General features: G+C 47.4%; 1 protein-coding gene across 1 annotated transcript; it reads left to right on the top strand.

The window, feature by feature from the left end:
* The first annotated feature begins 341 nt into the window (after positions 1-341).
* Positions 342-2373, top strand: UBB (ubiquitin B). The gene is made up of 2 exons (XM_003831161.4): positions 342-801; positions 1535-2373. Exon 2 carries the CDS (start codon positions 1541-1543, stop codon positions 2228-2230), a length of 690 nt encoding a protein of 229 aa, XP_003831209.2. The 5' UTR covers positions 342-801; positions 1535-1540; the 3' UTR covers positions 2231-2373.
* Positions 2374-19995: the final 17622 nt, after the last annotated feature.

Below are 19995 nucleotides of genomic sequence, written 5' to 3'. Positions count from 1 at the left end.
TGGTGAAACCCCCGTCTCTACTAAAAATACAAAAAATTAGCCGGACGTGGTGGCGCATGCCTGTAATCCCAGCTACTTGGGAGGCTGAGGCAGGAGAATCGCTTGAACCCGGGAGGCAGAGGTTGCGATGAGCCGAGATCGCGCCATTGCACTCCAGCCTGGGAAACAAGAGCGAAACTCCGTCTCAAGAAAAAAAAAGGAAAAAAAAGGAAACACCTCCCTCCTTCTCCCGCCGGAAATACCCTCTTTCAGGACGGCGCGCCTGTGCAGCGCACGCGCGCTCAGTTACTTAGCAACCTCGGCGCTAAGCCACCCCAGGTGGAGCCCAGCAACAACAGAGCCACCGCGTCCCCCACCAATCAGCGCCGACCTCGCCTTCGCAGGCCTAACCAATCAGTGCCGGCGCTGCAAGGAAGTTTCCAGAGCTTTCGAGGAAGGTTTCTTTAACTCAAATTCATCCGCCTGATAATTTTCTTATATTTTCCTAAAGAAGGAAGAGAAGCGCATAGAGGAGAAGGGAAATAATTTTTTAGGATCCTTTCTTAAGGCTATGAGGAATTTGGGGCTCAGTTGAAAAGCCTAAACTGCGTCTCGGGAGGTTGGGCGCGGCGAACTACTTTCAGCGGCGCACGGAGACGGCGTCTACGTGAGGGGTGATAAGTGACGCAACACTCGTTGCATAAATTTGCGCTCCGCCAGCCCGGAGCATTTAGGGGCGGTTGGCTTTGTTGGGTGAGCTTGTTTGTGTCCCTGTGGGTGGACGTGGTTGGTGATTCGCAGGATCCTGGTATCCGCTAACAGGTACTGGCCCGCAGCCGTAACGACCCTGGCGGGGCGTGAGATGGGGGAATGGGTGAGGTCAAGGTGGAGGCTTCTTGGGGTTGGGTGGGCCGCTGAGGGGAGGGCGTGGGGGAGGGGAGGGCGTGGGGGAGGGGAGGGCGAGGTGACGCGGCGCTGGGCCTTTCCGGGAGAGTGGGCCTTGTTGACCTGAGGGGGGCGAGGGCGGTTGGCGCGCGCGCGTTGACGGAAACTAACGGACGCCTAACCGATCGGCGATTTTGTCGAGTTTACTTCGCGGGGAAGGCGGAAAAGAGGTAGTTGGTGTGGTTTCTGGAAGCCTTTACTTTGGAATCCCAGTGTGAGAAAGGTGCCCCTTCTTGTGTTTCAATGGGATTTTTATTTCGCGAGTCTTGTGGGTTTGGTTTTGTTTTCAGTTTGCCTAACACCGCGCTTAGGTTTGAGGCAGATTGGAGTTCGGTCGGGGGAGTTTGAATATCCGGAACAGTTAGTGGGGAAAGCTGTGGACGCTTGGTAAGAGAGCGCTCTGGATTTTCCGCTGTTGACGTTGAAACCTTGAATGACGAGTTTCGTATTAAGTGACTTAGCCTTGTAAAATTGAGGGGAGGCTTGCGGAATATTAACGTATTTAAGGCATTTTGAAGGAATAGTTGCTAATTTTGAAGAATATTAGATGTAAAAGCAAGAAATACAATGATCCTGAGGTGACACGCTTATGTTTTTACTGTTAAACTAGGTCAAAATGCAGATCTTCGTGAAAACCCTTACCGGCAAGACCATCACCCTTGAGGTGGAGCCCAGTGACACCATCGAAAATGTGAAGGCCAAGATCCAGGATAAGGAAGGCATCCCTCCCGACCAGCAGAGGCTCATCTTTGCAGGCAAGCAGCTGGAAGATGGCCGTACTCTTTCTGACTACAACATCCAGAAGGAGTCGACCCTGCATCTGGTCCTGCGTCTGAGAGGTGGTATGCAGATCTTCGTGAAGACCCTGACCGGCAAGACCATCACCCTGGAAGTGGAGCCCAGTGACACCATCGAAAATGTGAAGGCCAAGATCCAGGATAAAGAAGGCATCCCTCCCGACCAGCAGAGGCTCATCTTTGCAGGCAAGCAGCTGGAAGATGGCCGCACTCTTTCTGACTACAACATCCAGAAAGAGTCGACCCTGCACCTGGTCCTGCGTCTGAGAGGTGGTATGCAGATCTTCGTGAAGACCCTGACCGGCAAGACCATCACTCTGGAGGTGGAGCCCAGTGACACCATCGAAAATGTGAAGGCCAAGATCCAAGATAAAGAAGGCATCCCTCCCGACCAGCAGAGGCTCATCTTTGCAGGCAAGCAGCTGGAAGATGGCCGCACTCTTTCTGACTACAACATCCAGAAAGAGTCGACCCTGCACCTGGTCCTGCGCCTGAGGGGTGGCTGTTAATTCTTCAGTCTTGGCATTCGCAGTGCCCAGTGATGGCATTACTCTGCACTACAGCCATTTGCCCCAACTTAAGTTTAGAAATTACAAGTTTCAGTAATAGCTGAACCTGTTCAAAATGTTAATAAAGGTTTCGTTGCATGGTAGCATACTTGGTGTTTTGTCATGAAATTCTCTAGTGATGTGTGGGTACGCTTAAACTGGTGAAAATGTTTAGGGATTTAATTTTGAGATTGGTAATGTGCTCAAAGTTAAGTCATTTGACTCTGGTATACACTTGGGTGGGCTGAGGGGTAAGAGCCTTCTTTGCTGTTTAAGTCATTACAAGTTAGGATCCTGGGTTAATGGCAAACTTTCTGAAGCTCGAATTTAAAGTCTGTTGGGAGGCCGAGGCAGGCGGATCACGAGGTCAAGATATGGAGACCACCCTGGCCAACATGGTGAAACCTTGTCTCTACTAAAAAAATTAGCTGGGCGTGGTGTCGCATGCTTGTAGTCCCAGCTATTAGGGAGGCTGAGGCAGGAGAATCACTTGAACCTGGGAGGCAGAGGTTGCAGTGAGCCGAGATCGTGCCACTGCACCCCAGCCTGGCGACAGAGCAAGACAACATCTCAAAAAGTTGGATATGCAGGCTTTTTAAAAGATGGTCTTGCTCTGTAGTCCAGACTGGTATACAGTGGCACGATGACAGCTCACTATCATTCCTGGGCTCAAGTGATTGCAGGCATTTTCTTTACATTGAAGGAAAGCAAATGTGCCTGTTGAGACCTAATCAAGGATTGCTGGAGAAACAAAGTTTTGATTCAGGCTGCTTGAATAGTGGTAACGTAACTGCTTTCAGTTCTGCAATTAATTGGGTGACTATGAGCTGTGTGTTTATTGCTCTGTAGTGTATTACACCAAAGTGTTTAACCTGGGTGGTAGTATGGGACCATAATCTTGTCTCTTTGCTGTATATGCTTTAACTGATGAGCCAAGCAGCAGCTAATCACTGAGTATGGAAGAGGACTGGCTGAGGAGAAAGATGGCTTGCAGGTACTTAATGTTGAAAACGGTATTCTGATCTAAGACAATCTTCCTGATCTTGATAGGTGGCAAGTTAAAGTGGTTCCTCACTTTATTTTTGGACAGTCTCTCTCTCTTGCCCCAGGCTGGAGTGCAGTGGTGCGATCTCGGCTCACTGCAACCTCCACCTCCCAGGTTCAAGCAGTTCTCCTGCCTCAGTCCCCCACATAGCTGGGACTACAGGGGCACACCAGCTAATTTTTGTATTTTCAGTAGAGATGGGGTTTTACCATGTTGACCAAGCTGGTCTCAAACTCCTGGCCTCAAGTGATCCGCCCACCTTAACCTCTCAAAGTGCTGGGATTACAGGCATGAGCCATCAAGCCCAGCCATGCTGTTGGTTCTTAATGACACAGCTTAACTTTATTGTGAAAAGATTGCAGCAACAAATGAGATTTTACCTGTATTTGTTAAAAATGCTTATCCTTGTCTAAGTCTGGCAACATAAGCAGTTCTTAGGCTTCTATGCCAATGGACACTAGGCAGTAATACATGTGCAGTGCTAATAGAAAATATTGGAGTAAGGGTGTACTAAGGAAGTTCTCAATCTTTCCCCTTCGCTATCTTCTGTAATGTAACTTCAATAAATGTGATTCTCATCTTGGCACAAAATTGGGAATGGTGTGGGGAGCGCTGTTTTTCCCAGGTTTATAGTAGAGAAATAATGTTTTCTGGTACTAAAACTGGCGTGGTAAGTGCATACTTAGAGTAAGGGCTTTAAATCACGGGCCAGTTAATCTCTAGTTAGTGGTTTGGTATGCAAGAAGTACCCATGGGTGTATTACACAAATGCAGGAATACCATATCTAGAAATACACCTTTGATATTCATAGTGTACCTGAGAATGGTTTCACGCATAATTTTAGGTAAACTGCCTTAGTCACTCTGGTTTTACGGATCTTTGCCCACAGTTCCTCGTTCATAACTTCTATAGCCCTTGTTATAGTCATGTTGGGTGTGTTAGGCCACAGGAAACTCACTTCACTTCTGCCCTTTTACCTTCACTAAGACAGGACTCTTGATCTTCCCCTACCTTTCTGTGAGTCCTAAGACCCCCATTTCAGAGAGGGTTCTGTCCTATACCCTGCGGAAAGGAATGCTGTCATCTTGAAGCCTCCCTAGAAAACCAAGAGGACTGAGTTTGGATATGTGAACGCATGGAGGTTCCTGGAGGATGGCACACCCAGGCAAGGCATTAAAGCTTTGCACCCCTTCCCCCATACCTTGTCCTATGCATCTCTTCAACTGAGTCCTTTGTAATATCTTTATAATCAGCAAATGTGGCCAGGCGTGGTGGCTCATGCCTATAATCCCAGCACTTTGGGAGGTGGAGGTGGGAGGATCACTTGAGGCTAGAGCTTGGGGCCAGACTGGGCAATGGGCTATTGACAAAACAAAAAAAAAAAGTTTAAATGGGCTTGGTGACATATACCTGTAGTCCTAGCTACTTGGGAAGCTTAGGTGGAAGGATGGCTTTTGAGTCCAGGAGTTCCAGGCCAGCCTAACACAGCAAGATCTTGTCACTAAAAATCCAGCTTTTCAAACCTGGAAAATTAAAAAGTTTCACTGAATACCTAAAAACTATTATCTGGGGCAATAGGGCTTAAAATACTGTGCTGTGATTTCTCCCAAGGCGTCACTGTCTAACACGATGGGCTCATAAGTCTGTAGTCTGGTGAGTCCTTCAGAAGAAGATTCAGCTATTGCTCTTTAGTTCTCTTTTGGAATTTCTTATTTTCCATGGAGATCCCCCTCTAAGTAATTCATGTATCTCAGCAAATTGACTCTGCACACAAATGAATTTGAGCAATTTTGAGACAGAGTCTTGCTCTGTAGCCTGAGACAGAGTCTTGCTCTGTAGCCCAAGCCAGAGTGCAGTGGCATGATCTTGGCTCACTGCAACATCTGTCTCCCAGGTTCAAGCAATTCTTGTGCCTCAGCTTCCTGAGTAGCTGGGATTACAAGAGTGGTCACCACGCCAGGCTAATTTTTGTATTTTTAGTAGAGATGGAGTTTCACCATGTTGGCCAGGCTGGTCTTGAACTCCTGACTTCAGGTGATCCGCCCGCCTCGGCCTCCCGAAGTGGTGGGATGGCAGGCGTGAGCCACCGCACCTGGCCAGGGAAAGGCTCTTTAAATATGTGTTGGAGGCCTGGTCTATGGCCTGATGCCAGTCCAAAATAGTTGTCAGCTCTCAGGTAAATAAAAATGAGAACAGCAGCCAGGTGCAGTGGCTCACGCCTGTAATCCCAGCACTTTGGGAGGACGGGGGGAGGGGGGCGGGGACGGGGGGGAGGGGGGGCGCGGATCATGAGGCCAGGAGTTCGAGACCAGCCTGACCAACATGGTGAAACCCTGTCTGTACTAAAAATACAAAAAATTAGCTGGGTGTGGTGTCACACGCCTGTAATCCCAGCTACTCAGGAGGGTGAGGCAGGAGAATTGCTTGAACCTGGGAGGTGGAGATTGCAGTGAGCCGATATGGCGCCACTGCACTCCAGCCTTGGCAACAGAGCGAGACTCTATCTCAAAACAAAACAAAACAAAACAAAAAAAACAGCTCAGTGGATTTTACATAAAATTAAATTTATTCAACTTAAAAGACATGTCCTCTGTACAAATGTTGTGGTCTAATGGTTTAGTGTGGCTCTGGATACAGGACTTTTTGAGTCAAATCTGGCTAACTACTTACTAACTTGTAACTTTGCGCAACTAATTTATCCTGTCAGTACATCAAATTCCTCATCTATAAAAATTGGGTTAATTACACCTGTCTCAGAGTAGTTACAATTACATATGAAGTACTTAAAACAATGTAAAAACTTGGCCAGGTAAGGTGGCTCATGCCTGAAGTCCCAACTACTTGGGAAACAAGCAGAGTGGCCTGAGCCCAGGAGTTCAGGGCTGCAGTGAGTTATGAGGTAATGCTACTGCACCACACTCCAGCCTGGGCAACAGAATGAAACCCTGTCTCTAAAAACAAAACAAAACCAAAAACCCCACACACTTGTGTAGTGCTTAATATGCTATTTTTTGTAATAAAATTACCAATCAAAAAGAGATATAGACTGGCTGCTGTGGTTCACACCTGTGTAATCTCAGCACTTTAGGAGCCCGAGGTGGGAGGATCGCTTGAACCTGGTAGTTTGAGATCAGCCTGGGCAACATAGTAAGAACTCATCTCTACAAAAAAAAAAAAAAAAAAAAAGGCGGGAGGATCAATGCAATGAGGTTAAGGCTGCAATGAGCTGTGATCTTGCCACTGCACTCCAGCCTGGGTGATGGGAGTGATACCCTATCTCAAAAAAAAAAAAAAAAAAAAGATGATAATGCAATAAGTAAACTGAATGAAGGTGATAGGAACTTTGTGAGGCAATATCCAATAGAGTAAAAAATGCTATAGGAAAAAAATATGCCTAAGCACAAAGATGGGTGGGCCACTGTTAACAATGGTTGCTTCAGGAGAATAGAGGAGTAGTTTTAAAGGGGGGCATATTTCAGCTCCTCTCTAGATATTCTTAAATCTGGCACCCACATAACATCAGCATTGTTCACAAGTACCCCATGTTTAAGAGCCAGCAATGTAACTCAGCCCTGAAGTCAAGACTGTGTTTCTGGATAGAGCAGACATTTTGCACAAGTGTCTGGTTCAATCTCTATCACTCCTACAGGGCCTCTAGAAACTATCTCATGAGACTTCCTGAACCTCGACACACTTCATTTTAGCTATACTTTATTTATTCCTCAAAGATCTGAGGGGCCAAGCCATGACTCCATTTTAATCAGGCCCAGCTAACTCTAAATGGAAGCTTTAGGTACATGTTGGGTTCTGGGAAAGGATCTTGTACTTAGTGCAACAATAATTACTTAGTTATATAAGTACTTAGTTTCCTTAGTCTGACAATAAATACTTAGTTTCCTCAGTGCAACAAGGAAGTAGGTTTTGAGGCTTTTCTTTTTTCGTACTTTTCTTTTTTTTTTTTTTTTTGAGGCAGAGCCTCTCTCTGTCACCCAGGCTGGAGTGCAGTGGCGTGATCTCGGCTCACTGCAACCTCCACCTCATGGGTTCAAGCGATTTTCCTGCCTCAGCCCCCCGAGTAGCTGGGTTTTATATTTTCTTAATCTCCCTTTTTTTTTTTTTTTTTTTTTTTTTGAGATGGAGTCTTGCTCTTGTTGCCCAGGCTGGAGTGCAGTGGTGCGATCTTGGCTGACTGCAACTTCCGCCTCCCAGGTTCAAGTGATTCTCCTGTCTCAGCCTCCCATGTAGATGGGATTACAGGTGCCCACAGCCATGCCCGGCTAATTTCTGTATTTTTAGTAGAGACGGGATTTCATCATGTTGGTCAGGCTGGCGTCGAACTCCTGACCTCCACTGACTTGCCAACCTTGGCCTCCCAAAGTATTGGGATTACAAGTGTGAGCCACCGCGCCCAGCTGATCTCCCACTTTTTTTTTCTTTTTTGAGAAGGAGTTTCGCTCTTGTTGCCCAGGCTGGAGTGCAATGGTGCGATCTTGACTCACTGCAACCTCCACCTCCCAGGTTCAAGTGATTCTCCTGTCTCAGCCTACTGAGTAGCTGGCATTACAGGCATGCACCACCACACCCGGCTAATCTTGTATTTTTAGTAGAGACAGGGTTTCACCATGTTGGTCAGGCTGGTCTCAAACTCCTGACCGCAGGTGATCCTCCCACCTCAGCCTGCCAAAGTGCTGGGATTTATAGGCGTGAGCCACCGTGCCTGGCCTCCCACTTTTTTTAATCAGCAAAAGTTGGGTGGTGAAGTTCACTCTCCAGCCAGCAGGTCCCAGCCAGCTCCTATAAAATTCTAAAACCTATTCTAACCACACAACACTAACCAGGGCCACTTTTAAGAAACACCATTATCTTCAGAAATTTCTGATGTCAGTGTTTCCCCAAACTGTATCTTCCAAACATTACGACCACTATGAAAAAGGATGCTGTGATCACAAGGAGCTTGGGAAGTTATCCATTATCTCCCTCCTGAAGACCTACAATGTCCTACAATTATACATTAGCATATTTAAGTCTCCAAGGAGTACCTTATAGGAACTGGTTTAACATTGTTTAACCCAGTGTTTTCCAATTTTCAATTTCTCTTATGTTTCACTTTTTTTTTTTTTTTTTTTTTTTTGAGACAGAGTTTTGCTCTTGTTACCCAGGCTGGAGTGCAGTGGTGCCATTTTGGCTCACGGCAACCTCCACCTCCCCGGTTCAAGAGTGATTCTCCTGCTTCAGCTTCCTGAGTAACTGGGATTACAGGCATGAACCACCACGCCTAGCTAATTTTGCATTTTCAGTAGAGATGGGTTTCTCCTTGTTGGTCAGGCTGGTCTTGAACTCCCAACCTAAGGTGATCCACCTGCCTTGGCCTCCCAAAGTGCTGGGATTACAGGCGTGAGCCACCGTGCCCGGCCTCACTTTTTTTTTTTTTTGGTGGAGGAGACAAAATCTTGGTCTGTCACCCAAGCTGAAGTACAGTGGCGCGATCTCGCCTCACTGCAAACTCCGCCTCCTGGGTTCAAGAGATTCTCCTGCCTCACCCTCCTGAGTAGCTGGGATTACAGGCATGTGTCACCTTGCCTGGCTAATTTTTGTATTTTTAGTAGAGACAGGGTTTCACCAGTTTGGCCAGGCTGGTCTTGAATTCCTGGCCTCAAATGATCCACCTGCTTTGGCCTCTCAAAATGTTGGGATTACAGGTGTGAGCCATCGCGTCTGGTGATCACTTTTTTTTTGGTCCCCAAGGCTGGAGTGCAGTGGTGTGATCTCAGCTTAGCTCACTGCAACCTCCACCTCCCGGGTTCATGTGATTCTAACAGGAGGTGACATATTATTATTAATGAATAATAGTTAACTCTTGTTTACACTTACCATGCAATAGGTGTTATTCCAAGATTTTACATGCACTAGCTTATTTGATTTTCACAACTATCCACCCACTCAGGCACACAGAGCTGGGGTTTGAGCCCAGGCAGGCTGGCTCCAGAGTTCTTGCTCTTAATGCTTCAAGATAAGATCTCCTGAGAGAATAAACAGAAGACAGTCACATAAGGATCTGGAAAAGAACATTCCAGAAAATGGACTAAGCAAGGCTCAAGTTTCTGAGGCTAGCTGGCACCGAGATATTTGGAGATCCACCTACCTCAGCCTCCCAAGTAGCTGGGACTACAGGTGCACACCACCTCAGCAGCTAATTTTTGTATTTTCAGTAGAGATAGGGTTTCACCATGTTGGCCAGGATGTTCTCAATCTCTTGACCTTGTGATCCACCCGCCTTGCCTCTCAAAGTGCTGGGATTACAGGTGTAAGCCACCACGCCTGGCCATCACTTTCTTTTTCAATGACTTAACATTTCTCATACTTTGTGAAACAGTGTTCAAGCCATGCCCTCTCTCCTGTCGCCATATCTAGTGCTGCTGATTGTGCTTGGTTCTAGGCGTCTTTCGATGACAGAAACATGCTGCTGTGAATTCGAGGCAGGCTTCACACTGGGCTTGGATCTTCTACTTTTAAAATAGAACAATACAGGCTGGGCGCAGTGGCTCACGCCTGTAATCCCAGCACTTTGGGAGGACAAGGTAGGTGGATCACCTGAGGTCAGGAGTTCACTACCAGCCTGGCCAACATGGTGAAACCCCATCTCTACTAAAAATACAAAAATTAGCCGGGCATGGTGGCGGGCACCTGTAGTCCCAACTACTCAGGAGGCTGAGGCAGGAGAATCGCTGAAACTTGGGCAACAGAGGTTGCAGTGAGCTGAGATCCCGCCACTGCACTCCAGCCTGGGTGACAGAGTGAGACTCTGTCTCAAAAAAAAAAAAAGAAAAAAAGAAAAAGAAAAAAGTATGAAAAAAGGAAAAGCAAGACTCTGTCTCAAAAAAAACAGAACAATTCAAATATTGGGGGGACGAAGTCTTGGTCTGTCGCCCAAGCTGAAGTACAGTGGTGCGATCTCGGCTCACTGCAACCTCCACCTGCCAGGTTCTGAGGCAGAAAATTAAAGAAAAATAAAATTTAAAAGAAAGAGAAATAAGTTTTCCTGCATTAGGCTGACTTGTCCCAGAGATAGCAACAGGCACAGCCCAGACCCAGGAAAAGTCTTGATAATATTATCTAATGTGCTCTGGAGATTCTCCCAGTACTCCCTCAACATTGGGAGAAGAAAAACAAATTTTCCTTTGTTTTATGGAATGAGTTTATAGATTCTTGTTCTCTGTAACTAATGACTTCAAGTATTCTGATTTATCTAAGAAGTACCACGAAGGTCACAAGAAGCCTGAGTAGGCCTGAACTACAGCTGCCTGGGCACCATAGTGAAGGTTATAGGATAAGCCCGTGCCCAGACAAACCTAGATAACAGACATCTGGGTTGCTTGGCAACAGTCATGTGCAATCCTGTCTTTGTCCTGCCTCTGTATCCCTGATTTCATGCCACTGTAACCTTGCTTCAAGCTAGCCCACCCCCTTTTGTGAAGTGTGTATAAAAGTCAGGTGCTGTCTTTATTCCGGGCCCAGTCTTTTAAACATGAGTCAGCCGGGCCTGAGTGCACTCAATAAAGATTCTCCTGTTTCAACACTAGGTCTCTCTCGTCCTCCCGAATCCCGCAACAATTCAAGCAATTCTCCTGCCTCAGCCTCCCGAGTAGCTGGGACTACAGGTGTGCGCCACCACACCCAGCTAATTTTTGTATATTTAGTAGAGACAGGGTTTCACCATGTTAGTCAAGCTGGTCTTGAACTCCTAACCTGAGGTGATCCACCTGCCTCAGCCTCCCAAAGTTCTGGGATTACAGGTGTGAGCCACTGCACCCAGCCACTTTTTGTATTTTTAGTAGAGATGGGGTTTCACCCTGTTAGCCAGGATGGTCTCAATATCCCGACCTCATGATCCGCCTGCCTTGGCCTCCCAAAGTGCTGGGATTACAGGCGTGAGCCACCATGCCCGGTTTATAGATTATCTTAATCAGTTGCCACTTGGCTGCAGCTTGTCTTTAAGCATGTTACCAGACAAATTAACAGACAAATTTCGACATGGAATTTTTTTTTTTTTTTTTTTTTTTTTTTGAGACAGAGTCTCACTCTATCGCCCAGGGTAGAGTGTAGTGGCATGATCTCAGCTCATTGTCACCTCTGCCTTCCAGGTTCAACGGATTCTCCTCCTTCAGCCTCCTGAGTAGCTGGGACTACGGGCACATGCCACCACGCCTGGCTAATTTTTGTATTTTTAGTAGAGATGGGGTTTCACCATGTTGGCCAGGATGGTCTCGATCTCTTGACCTCGTGATCCACCCACCTTGGCCTCCCAAAGTGCTGGGATTACAGGCATGAGCCACCATGCCCAGCACACGCCTGGCTAATTTTTGTATTTTTTAGTATAGACGGGGTTTCACCATATTGGCCAGGCTGGTCTCGAACTGTTGACCTCGTGATCCGCCCACCTCGGCCTCCCAAAGTGCTGGGATTACAGGAGTGAACCACCATGCCGGGCCTGGACATGGAATTTTTAAAAAGTATCTAATCGGTTGTTTTCTTCTTTTTGAGACAGAGTCTCACTCTATCGCCCAGGCTGGAGTGCAGTGGTGCAATCTTGGCTCACTGCAACCTCTGCCTTTTTTTGAGGTGGAGTCTCACTCTCACCCAGGCTGGAGTGCAGTGGGGTGATCTCAGGTCACTGCAACCTCTGCTTCCAAGGTTCAAGTGATTCTCATGCCTCAGCCTCTGGAGTAGCTGGGATTACAGGTGTACACCACTACGCCTAGCTAATTTTTTTTTTTTTTTTTTGAGATGGAGTCTCGCTCTGTCGCCCAGGCTGGAGTGTGGTGGCATGATCTCGGCTCAGTGTAACCTCCACCTCCTGGGTTCAAGCGATTCTCTTACCTCAGCCTCCCAGGTAGCTGGGATTACAGGTGCACACCACCATGCCCAGCTAATTTTTTTGTATTTTTAGTAGAGATGGGGTTTCTCCATGATGGTCAAGCTGGTTTTGAACTCCTGACCTCAAGCGATCCACCTGCCTCGGCCTCCCAAAGTGCTAGGATTGTAGGCGTGAGCCACCGCGCCCTGCCTAATTTTTGTATTTTTAGTAGAGACAGGGTTTCACCATGGTTTGGCCAGGCTGGTCTCAAACTCCTGACCTCAGGTGATTAGCCCCTCTCTTACAGGCCTAAGCCACCCCGCCTGGCACTGGTTTTGTTTTGTTTTTTCAAAACTGGGTCTCACTCTGTTGCCCAGGTTGGAGCACAGTGGCCCAATCTCCGCTCATTGCAACCTCTACCTCCCAGGTTCAAGCTACTCTTCTGCCTTAGCTTCCCAAGTAGGTGGGATTATTGATGCCCACCACCACGCTCTGCTTTTTGTATTTTTAGTAGAGATGGGGTTTCACCATGTTGGCCAGGCTGGTCTCAAACTCTTGACCTCAAGTGTTCCGCCTGCCTCTGCCCCCCAAAGTGCTGCGTTTACAGGCATGAGCCACTGTGACCAGCCTGATTGGTTTTGTAAAATACAAAAGTGATACAAGCTCTTGATAAAAATACATTTAGTGGCATATAAGAGTATCCAGTAGGCTGGGCGCATGGCTCACACCTGTAATCCCAGCACTTTGGGAGGCCAAGGTGGGTGAATCACTTGAGGTCAGGAATTCAAGACCAGCATGGCCAACATGGTGAAACCCTGTCTCTACTAAAAATACAAAAATTAGCCAGGCATGGTGGTGCACGCCTGTAGGCCCAGCTACTAGGGAGACTGAGGTAGGAGAATCACTTGAACCTGGGAAGCGGAGCTTGCAGTGAGCCAAGATCTCCCCATTGCATTCCAGCCTGGCCGTCGCAAAAAAAAAAAAAAAAAGTATCCAGCAAAAACTCCCCTCTCACCTTTCCTTGTATCCCCAGAAGAAACCGTTTAATGAGAGTCTATGTTTTCATTTATTTATTCATTCAACAAATATTAGGTGTTTGCCGTTTTTTTAAAAAAAATAATTTAATTTTTTAGAGACAGGGTCACACTCTGTGGCCCTGCCTGGAGTGCAGTGACACAATCATAGCTTACTACAGCCTTAAACTCCCGGGCTGAAGCGATCCACCCGAGGAGCTAGGACTACAGGCACCTGCCACTATGCCAGGCTAATTAAAAAACTTTTTTTTTCCTTCTTTTTTTTTTTTTTTTTGAGATGGAGTCTCGCTCTGTCCTCCAGGCTGGAGTGCAGTGGCGCGATCTCGGCTCACTGCAACTCCGCCTCCCAGTTTCAAGCAATTCCCTGGCTCAGCCTTCGGAGTAGCTGGGACTGCAGGCGACTGCCATCACGCCCGTCTAATTTTTTGTATTTTTAGTAGAGATGGGGTGTCACCATCTTGGCCAGGCTGGTCTTGAACTCCTGACCTCAGGTGATCCACCCGTCTCGGCCTCCCAAAGTGCTGGGGTTACAGGCGTGAGCCACGGCGCCAGGCCTTTTTTTTTTTTTTTTTAGATGGAGTCTTGCTGTGTTGCCCAGGCTGGAGTGCAGTGGTGCTGTCTCCGCTCACTGCAAGCTCCGCCTCCCAGGTTCACGCCATTCTCCTGCCTCAGCCTCCCGAGTAGCTGGGACTATAGGCACGTGCCACCACACCCAGCTAATTTTTTTGTATTTTTAGTAGAGAGGGGGTTTCACCGTGTTAGCCAGGATGGTCTCGATTTCCTGACTTCGTGATCCGCCTGCCTCAGCCTTTCAAAGTACTGGAATTACAGGCGTGAGTCACCGCGCCCGGCGGAGGCATTTTTTTTTTTCTTTTAAAGAGATGGGGGTCTCACTGAGCACTGTGGCTCACGTCTGTAATCCCCAGGACTTTGGGAGGCCGAGGCGAGGGGATAGCTTGAGCCCAGGACTCGAGACGAGCCTGGACGACATAGCAAGACTTCGTTTCTGAAAAAAATACAAGCATTTTGAACCCGGGAGGCGAAGGTTGCAGTGAGCCGAGATCGCGTCACTGCACTCCAGCCTGGGCGACAGAGCGAGACTTCGTCTCAAAAAAAAAAAAAAAAAAAAAAAAAACACAAGCATTTGGCAGGCAAAGTGGCGCACGCCTGTGGTTCCAGCCACTCTGGAGGCTGAGGTGGGAGGATCGCTTGAGCCAGGGACTTTGAGGCTGCCGTGAGCGGTGATCGCGCAACTGCACTCCAGCCTGGGGGACAGAGCCAGGACTTGTCTTAAAAAAAACAAAAAACAAAAAACTGGCCAGTGTGTGAGGGGCGCGCGATTTTTTGAGATGTGAGAGGGAATTGTGCTTCACGGTCACCACCAGGTGTCGCGACATCGGGTGCCGCGCCGTCCCGCTTCTGAGGCGCGGTGGCCTGAGAAACTGGCTGCAGAGCCCGCTCTTCCTAGCCTACTGCCCGAAAACGCAGAATTTGGGGAATTGGAACTTTGGAGGCGGGAGCGAAAGACCTCTCCTTCTCCCGCCGGAAATACCCCTCTTTTGGGAAGCGCGCCCCTGCCTTCCGGAAAGGAAGATCCGTGATCACGCCGCTGCACTCAAGCCTCTGGGTGATAGAGCGAGGAGACCCTGTCTCCAAAACACAAACACACAAACAAACAAAAAGGTAATGGGGGCCGGGCGCGGTGGCTCACGCCTGTAATCCCAACACTTTGGGAGGCCGAGGCGGGCGGATCACGAGGTCAGGAGATCGAGACCATCCTGCCTAACACGGTGAAACCCTGTCTCTACTAAAAACACAAAAAATTAGCCGGGCGAGGTGGCGGGCGCCTGTAGTCCCAGCTAGGCGGGAGGCTGAGGCAGGAGAATCGCGTGAACCCCGGGGGCGGAGCCTGCAGTGAGCCGAGATCGCGCCACTGCACTCCAGCCTGGGTGAAAGAGCGAGACTCCGTCTGAAAACAAACAAACAAAAAAACAAAAAAAAGGTAATGGGGGGCCGGGCGCGGTAGCTCATGCCTATAATCTCAGCACTTTGGGAGGCCGAGGCGGGTGGATCACCTGAGGTCAGGAGTTCGAGACCAGCCTGGCCAACATGGTGAAACCCTGTCTCTGCTAAAAACATAAAAAAAATAGCTGGGCGTGGTGGCAGGCGCCTGTAATCCCAGCTACTCAGGAGACTGAGGCAGGAGAATCGCTTGAACCCAGGAAGCGGAGGTTGCAGTGGGCTGAGATCACACCATTGCGCTCCAGCCTGGGCCACAAGAATGAAACTCTGTCTCAAAAAAAAAAAAAAAAAAAAAGGTAATAGGAACATTGCTGGTAATTGCTGTGTGAGGACACCATAATGCCTGTCTTTCTGACCTTCTTTCTGACCACCATTTATTACCTGTCTTTCTGAACTTCTATGCCAATGTAAACATGCATATGCGTATAGATATCTCCATATATAGTTACTCTCACCTTGTTCACAGCTGCATTCACACTAGATATACCATTTTCTCCTTCAAATAATGTTATTGCTAACTATGAATGTAATACATGCTCAGTGTAGGAAATTTGGGAAATATAGAAAAAGAAAGCACTCATTATCCCTACGATCCAAGTATATTCAGTTTGGCATGTTTTCTCTTTTCCCAGTTAATTTTTTACTTAAATAACAATGAATACAATACAAGTTGTAAGGACTCGACCAGCAGATACATAGAGAGTGAGTAAAAACACTGAAGTCCTTTTTCAGCGTCCCTTCCCAGCTGTCCTCTTCCCACGCATCTTTTTCTGTGCCACTTGCTAGAAGTTTGGTGTATTTACCACCAGATTGTTTTCAGTGTGTCACATATGTTTGTGTTATATAAAAACATACTTTAAAAATTATATATAAATGGAATTATACATTACATACCCATCTTTCTTGGAGACATTTCCATGCTAGCACATATAGATGTGCCTTATTCTTTTCAAACTGCTGCAAAATATTTCATGGTATAGATACACCGTATTTTACCCTTCTCCTTACTGATGGTATTTAGATTGTTTCTAATTTTTTACTATTAAAACAATACTGCAATTAATATCCTTGTAAATGTCTCTTGTCACAAATGTGCAAGTATTTCTTCAGGATATACTAGAAGTAGAATTGCTGTATCAAAGATTATGGCATTTAATAATTGGGGATTATTATGAAATTACCCTTCAAAAGACTGTACAACAATGGAATATTATTCAGCCTTAAAAGGAAGAAAATTCATTCAGCAGAGCAGAAACTGAAAAATGAAAAAGGAACTTCTGCCTGGGCGCGGTGGCTCACGCCTGTAATTCCAGCACTTTGGGAGGCCGAGGCAGGCGGATCACGAGGTCAACAGATGCAGACCATCCTGGCCATCATGGTGAAACCCCGTCTCTACTAAAAATACAAAAATTAGCTGGGCATGGTGGCGTGCACCTGGAGTTCCACTTAGCTACTTGGGAGGCTGACGCAGGAGAATCGCTTGAACCCGGGAAGCGGAGGTTGCAGTGAGCCGAGATCAGGGCACTGCACTCCAGCCTGGAGACAGAGTGAGACTCTCAAAAAAAAAAAAAGAAAAGAAAAGAAAAACTTCTGCTGGGCGCAGTGGCTCACGCCAGTAATCCCAACACTTTGGGAGGCCAAGGCGGGAGGATCACTCGAGGTCTTGAGTTCCAGACCAGCCTGGCCAATATGGTGAAACTCCGTCTCTACTAAAAATGCAAAAATTAGCTGGGTGTGGTGGCGCATGCCTGTAATCCCAGTTACTCGGGAGGCTGAGGTAGGAGAATCGCTTGAACCTGAGAGGCAGAAGTTGCAGTGAGCCAAGATTGAGCCACTGCACTCTAGCCTGGGCAACAGAGTGAGAGACTCCATCTCAAAAAAAAAAAAAAAAAAGACCAGCCTTGCCAACGTGGTGAAACCTGTCTCTACTACAAATACAAAAATTAGCTGGTCATCGTGGCAGGCGCCTGTAATCCCAGCTACTCTGGAAGCTGAGGCAGGAGAATCTCTTGAACATGGGAGGCGAGGCAGTGGTTGCAGTGAGCCGAGATCATGCCATTGCACTTCAGCCTGAGCAACAAGATCAAAACTCTGTCTCAAAAAAAAAAAAAAAAAAAAAAACTTCTGACACATATTACCACATGGATGAATCTTAAAGACATTACACTAAATGAAACAAGACAGGCACAAAAGGAAAAATACTGTGTGATTCCACTATATGAGGTAGCTAGAGTAGTCAGACTCATAAAGACGTAAAGTAGAATGGTGGCTGCCAGGAGCTGGGAAAGGAGGGAATGGGGAGTTAGTGTTTAATGGGGACACAGTTTCAGTTTTGCAAGATGAAAAGAGTTCTGGAGATGGATGGTGGTGATGGTCACACACAATGAATATTAATTAATGCTACCAAACTGTACACTTAAAAATGGCTTAAATGGTACATTTTTTGTTATTTATAGTTGATCACAATTTTTTTTTTTTTTTGAGACAGAGTTTTGCTCTAGTTGCCCAGGCTGGAGTGCAATGGCGCGATCTTGGCTCACTGCAACCTCCACCTCCCAGGTTCAAGCGATTCTCCTGCCTCAGCCTTCCCAAGTAGCTAGGATTATAGGCATGCGCCACCAAGCCTGGCTAATTTTGTATTTTTAGTAGAGATGGGGTTTCTCCATGTGGGCCAGGCTGGTCTTGAACTCCTGACCTCAGGTGATCCGCCCACCTCCCTCCCAAAGTGCTGGGATTACAGGCGTGAGCCCCCGTGCCTGGCCTGATCACAGTTTTTAAAAAGACTGTACCAATATCAATTCCCACCAATACTGCATAAGAGAGAGTATCTAGTCCTCCACCACTTCATTAATATTATACATTATGAATCATTTCAACTTTGGACACGTTGAGGGGCAAAAAGAACACTTCATTGTTTTAATTTGCATGTGCCCGATTACTTCTGCCATTGGATACCTTTTGAATGTTTATTTAACATTAATTTGTCTTGCGAATTATCTGTTCATTTCCTTTGCCCAATTTTAGTATGAATTTGTATGACTTCTTTATATGTTCTAACAACTAATAATTTATCTAATTGTGGTAAATATTGTCTTTCAGACTTACTTCACTTTTTTTTTTTTTTTTTGAGACAGTGTCTCACTCTGTTGTCCAGGCTGGAGTGCAGTGGTGTGATCTCAGCTCACTGCAGCCTTCACCTCCTGGGTTCAAGACTCCCAAGTAGCTGGGCTTACAGGCACACGCCACCACACCCGGCTAATTTTTGTATTTTTAGTAGAGATGGGGTTTCACCATGTTGGCCAGGCTCTCAAACTCCTGGCCTCAAGTGATCTGCCTGCCTCAGCCTTCCAAAGTGCTGGGATTACGGGCCTGAGCCACTGTGCCTGGCCTTACTTCACTTTTCAATTATGGTGTCTTTTGTAAAAACAGAAGTTTTTAATTAAAAAAAAAATGCTCCCATCTCTCCAAAGATAAAAAATTAGCTGGGCGTGGTAGCACACACCTGTGGTCCCAGCTATTCGGGAGACTGAGGTGGGAGGATCACTTGAGCCCAGGGGGCCGAGGCTGCAGTGAGCTGTGATCTCCCCACTGCTCTCCAGCCTGGGAGACAGAGCAAGACCCTGTCTCAATCATCATCATCATCATCTGACAATCTTTTTCTTTATGGCTTCTGGGCCAAAGGAATAAATGAAGGTATAAGGCTTGTTGATAACTATTAAACACACATTAAAAAAAAAACTATGCATAACACACATTCGAAATCTACAGCGCGTTGCCTGAAGTTAGCATGTTGGGTTCTGGCTCTGTCTTTTGCTTCAACAGTGTTTGGAACGAACAGACCAGGGGGCTCCCTCTTCCAGCCTCTGATCGCCTCCCATCTCCTTTCCACTTGAGCCTCCAAGACCATCTTCTTGGCAACCTCCTGCTTCTGGGCCCAGCCAACACCGTTTTTGTGGTTATCTGCTTCTTGTCCCCAAGCATGAGCTCCCAGATGTGTCAGAATGATTCCACCCAGGCGGAGGCAACCACTAACTGCCTGGTCAACTGGCATCTCTCTGGGCTTCTACTTCAGCCGTGACGATGTGGCTCTGGAAGGTGAACTGGCCAAGCGTCTCTGGAAGATGCAAAGCCAGCATGGCAGCCCGCTCTTCTGCAGGACCTGCAGATGAGATGAGTGGGATAAAACCCTGGATGCCGCGGGGGCAGCCTTGGCCCTGGAGAGGAGCCTGAACCAGCCTATTCTGGGTCTTCACGCCCTGGGTTCTGCTGGCACAGACCTCATCTCTGGGACTTCCTAGAGAGGCCTTTCCTAGATGTGGGAGTGAAACTCGTCAAGAGAGTGGATGATCGCCTGACCTCTGCGGGCTGGCCGCCCGGAGCTGGGTCAAGCAACTGTCTTTTCCAAAGTCTTGCCACCCTCAAGCACGACTGGGAGCCTTGCGAGCCCAGCGACCTCTGAGAGGCTCCTCTCAAAGGATCAGGGTTTCTGCCTGCCTGAGCCTCCCCCTCCAGCCACTAGGCAGCTTTTTAACACCCTGGAGCCCTCTCCCAAGCCTGGACCAAATTTGCAGGGACAAAAGCGGGGCAGGGGCTGGGGTGGGGAAATCAAATTAATGACCTTCTTAGGGTAAAGATGTTTCAGGAAGAGGAAACCTGCCATCCCATAACCCCTAGACCATAATAGCATTTATTCCTTCCAGGGATCAACAAACCAGTGACAGAGAGACTCTGGAGCCATTGAAATCTACTGATTGAGGCCAGGCACGGTGG

The sequence above is a fragment of the Pan paniscus genome, chromosome 19, assembly GCF_029289425.2.
Source record: "Pan paniscus chromosome 19, NHGRI_mPanPan1-v2.0_pri, whole genome shotgun sequence".
Lineage (NCBI taxonomy): Eukaryota > Metazoa > Chordata > Mammalia > Primates > Hominidae > Pan > Pan paniscus.
This window is presented reverse-complemented; position numbering and strand designations above follow the sequence as displayed.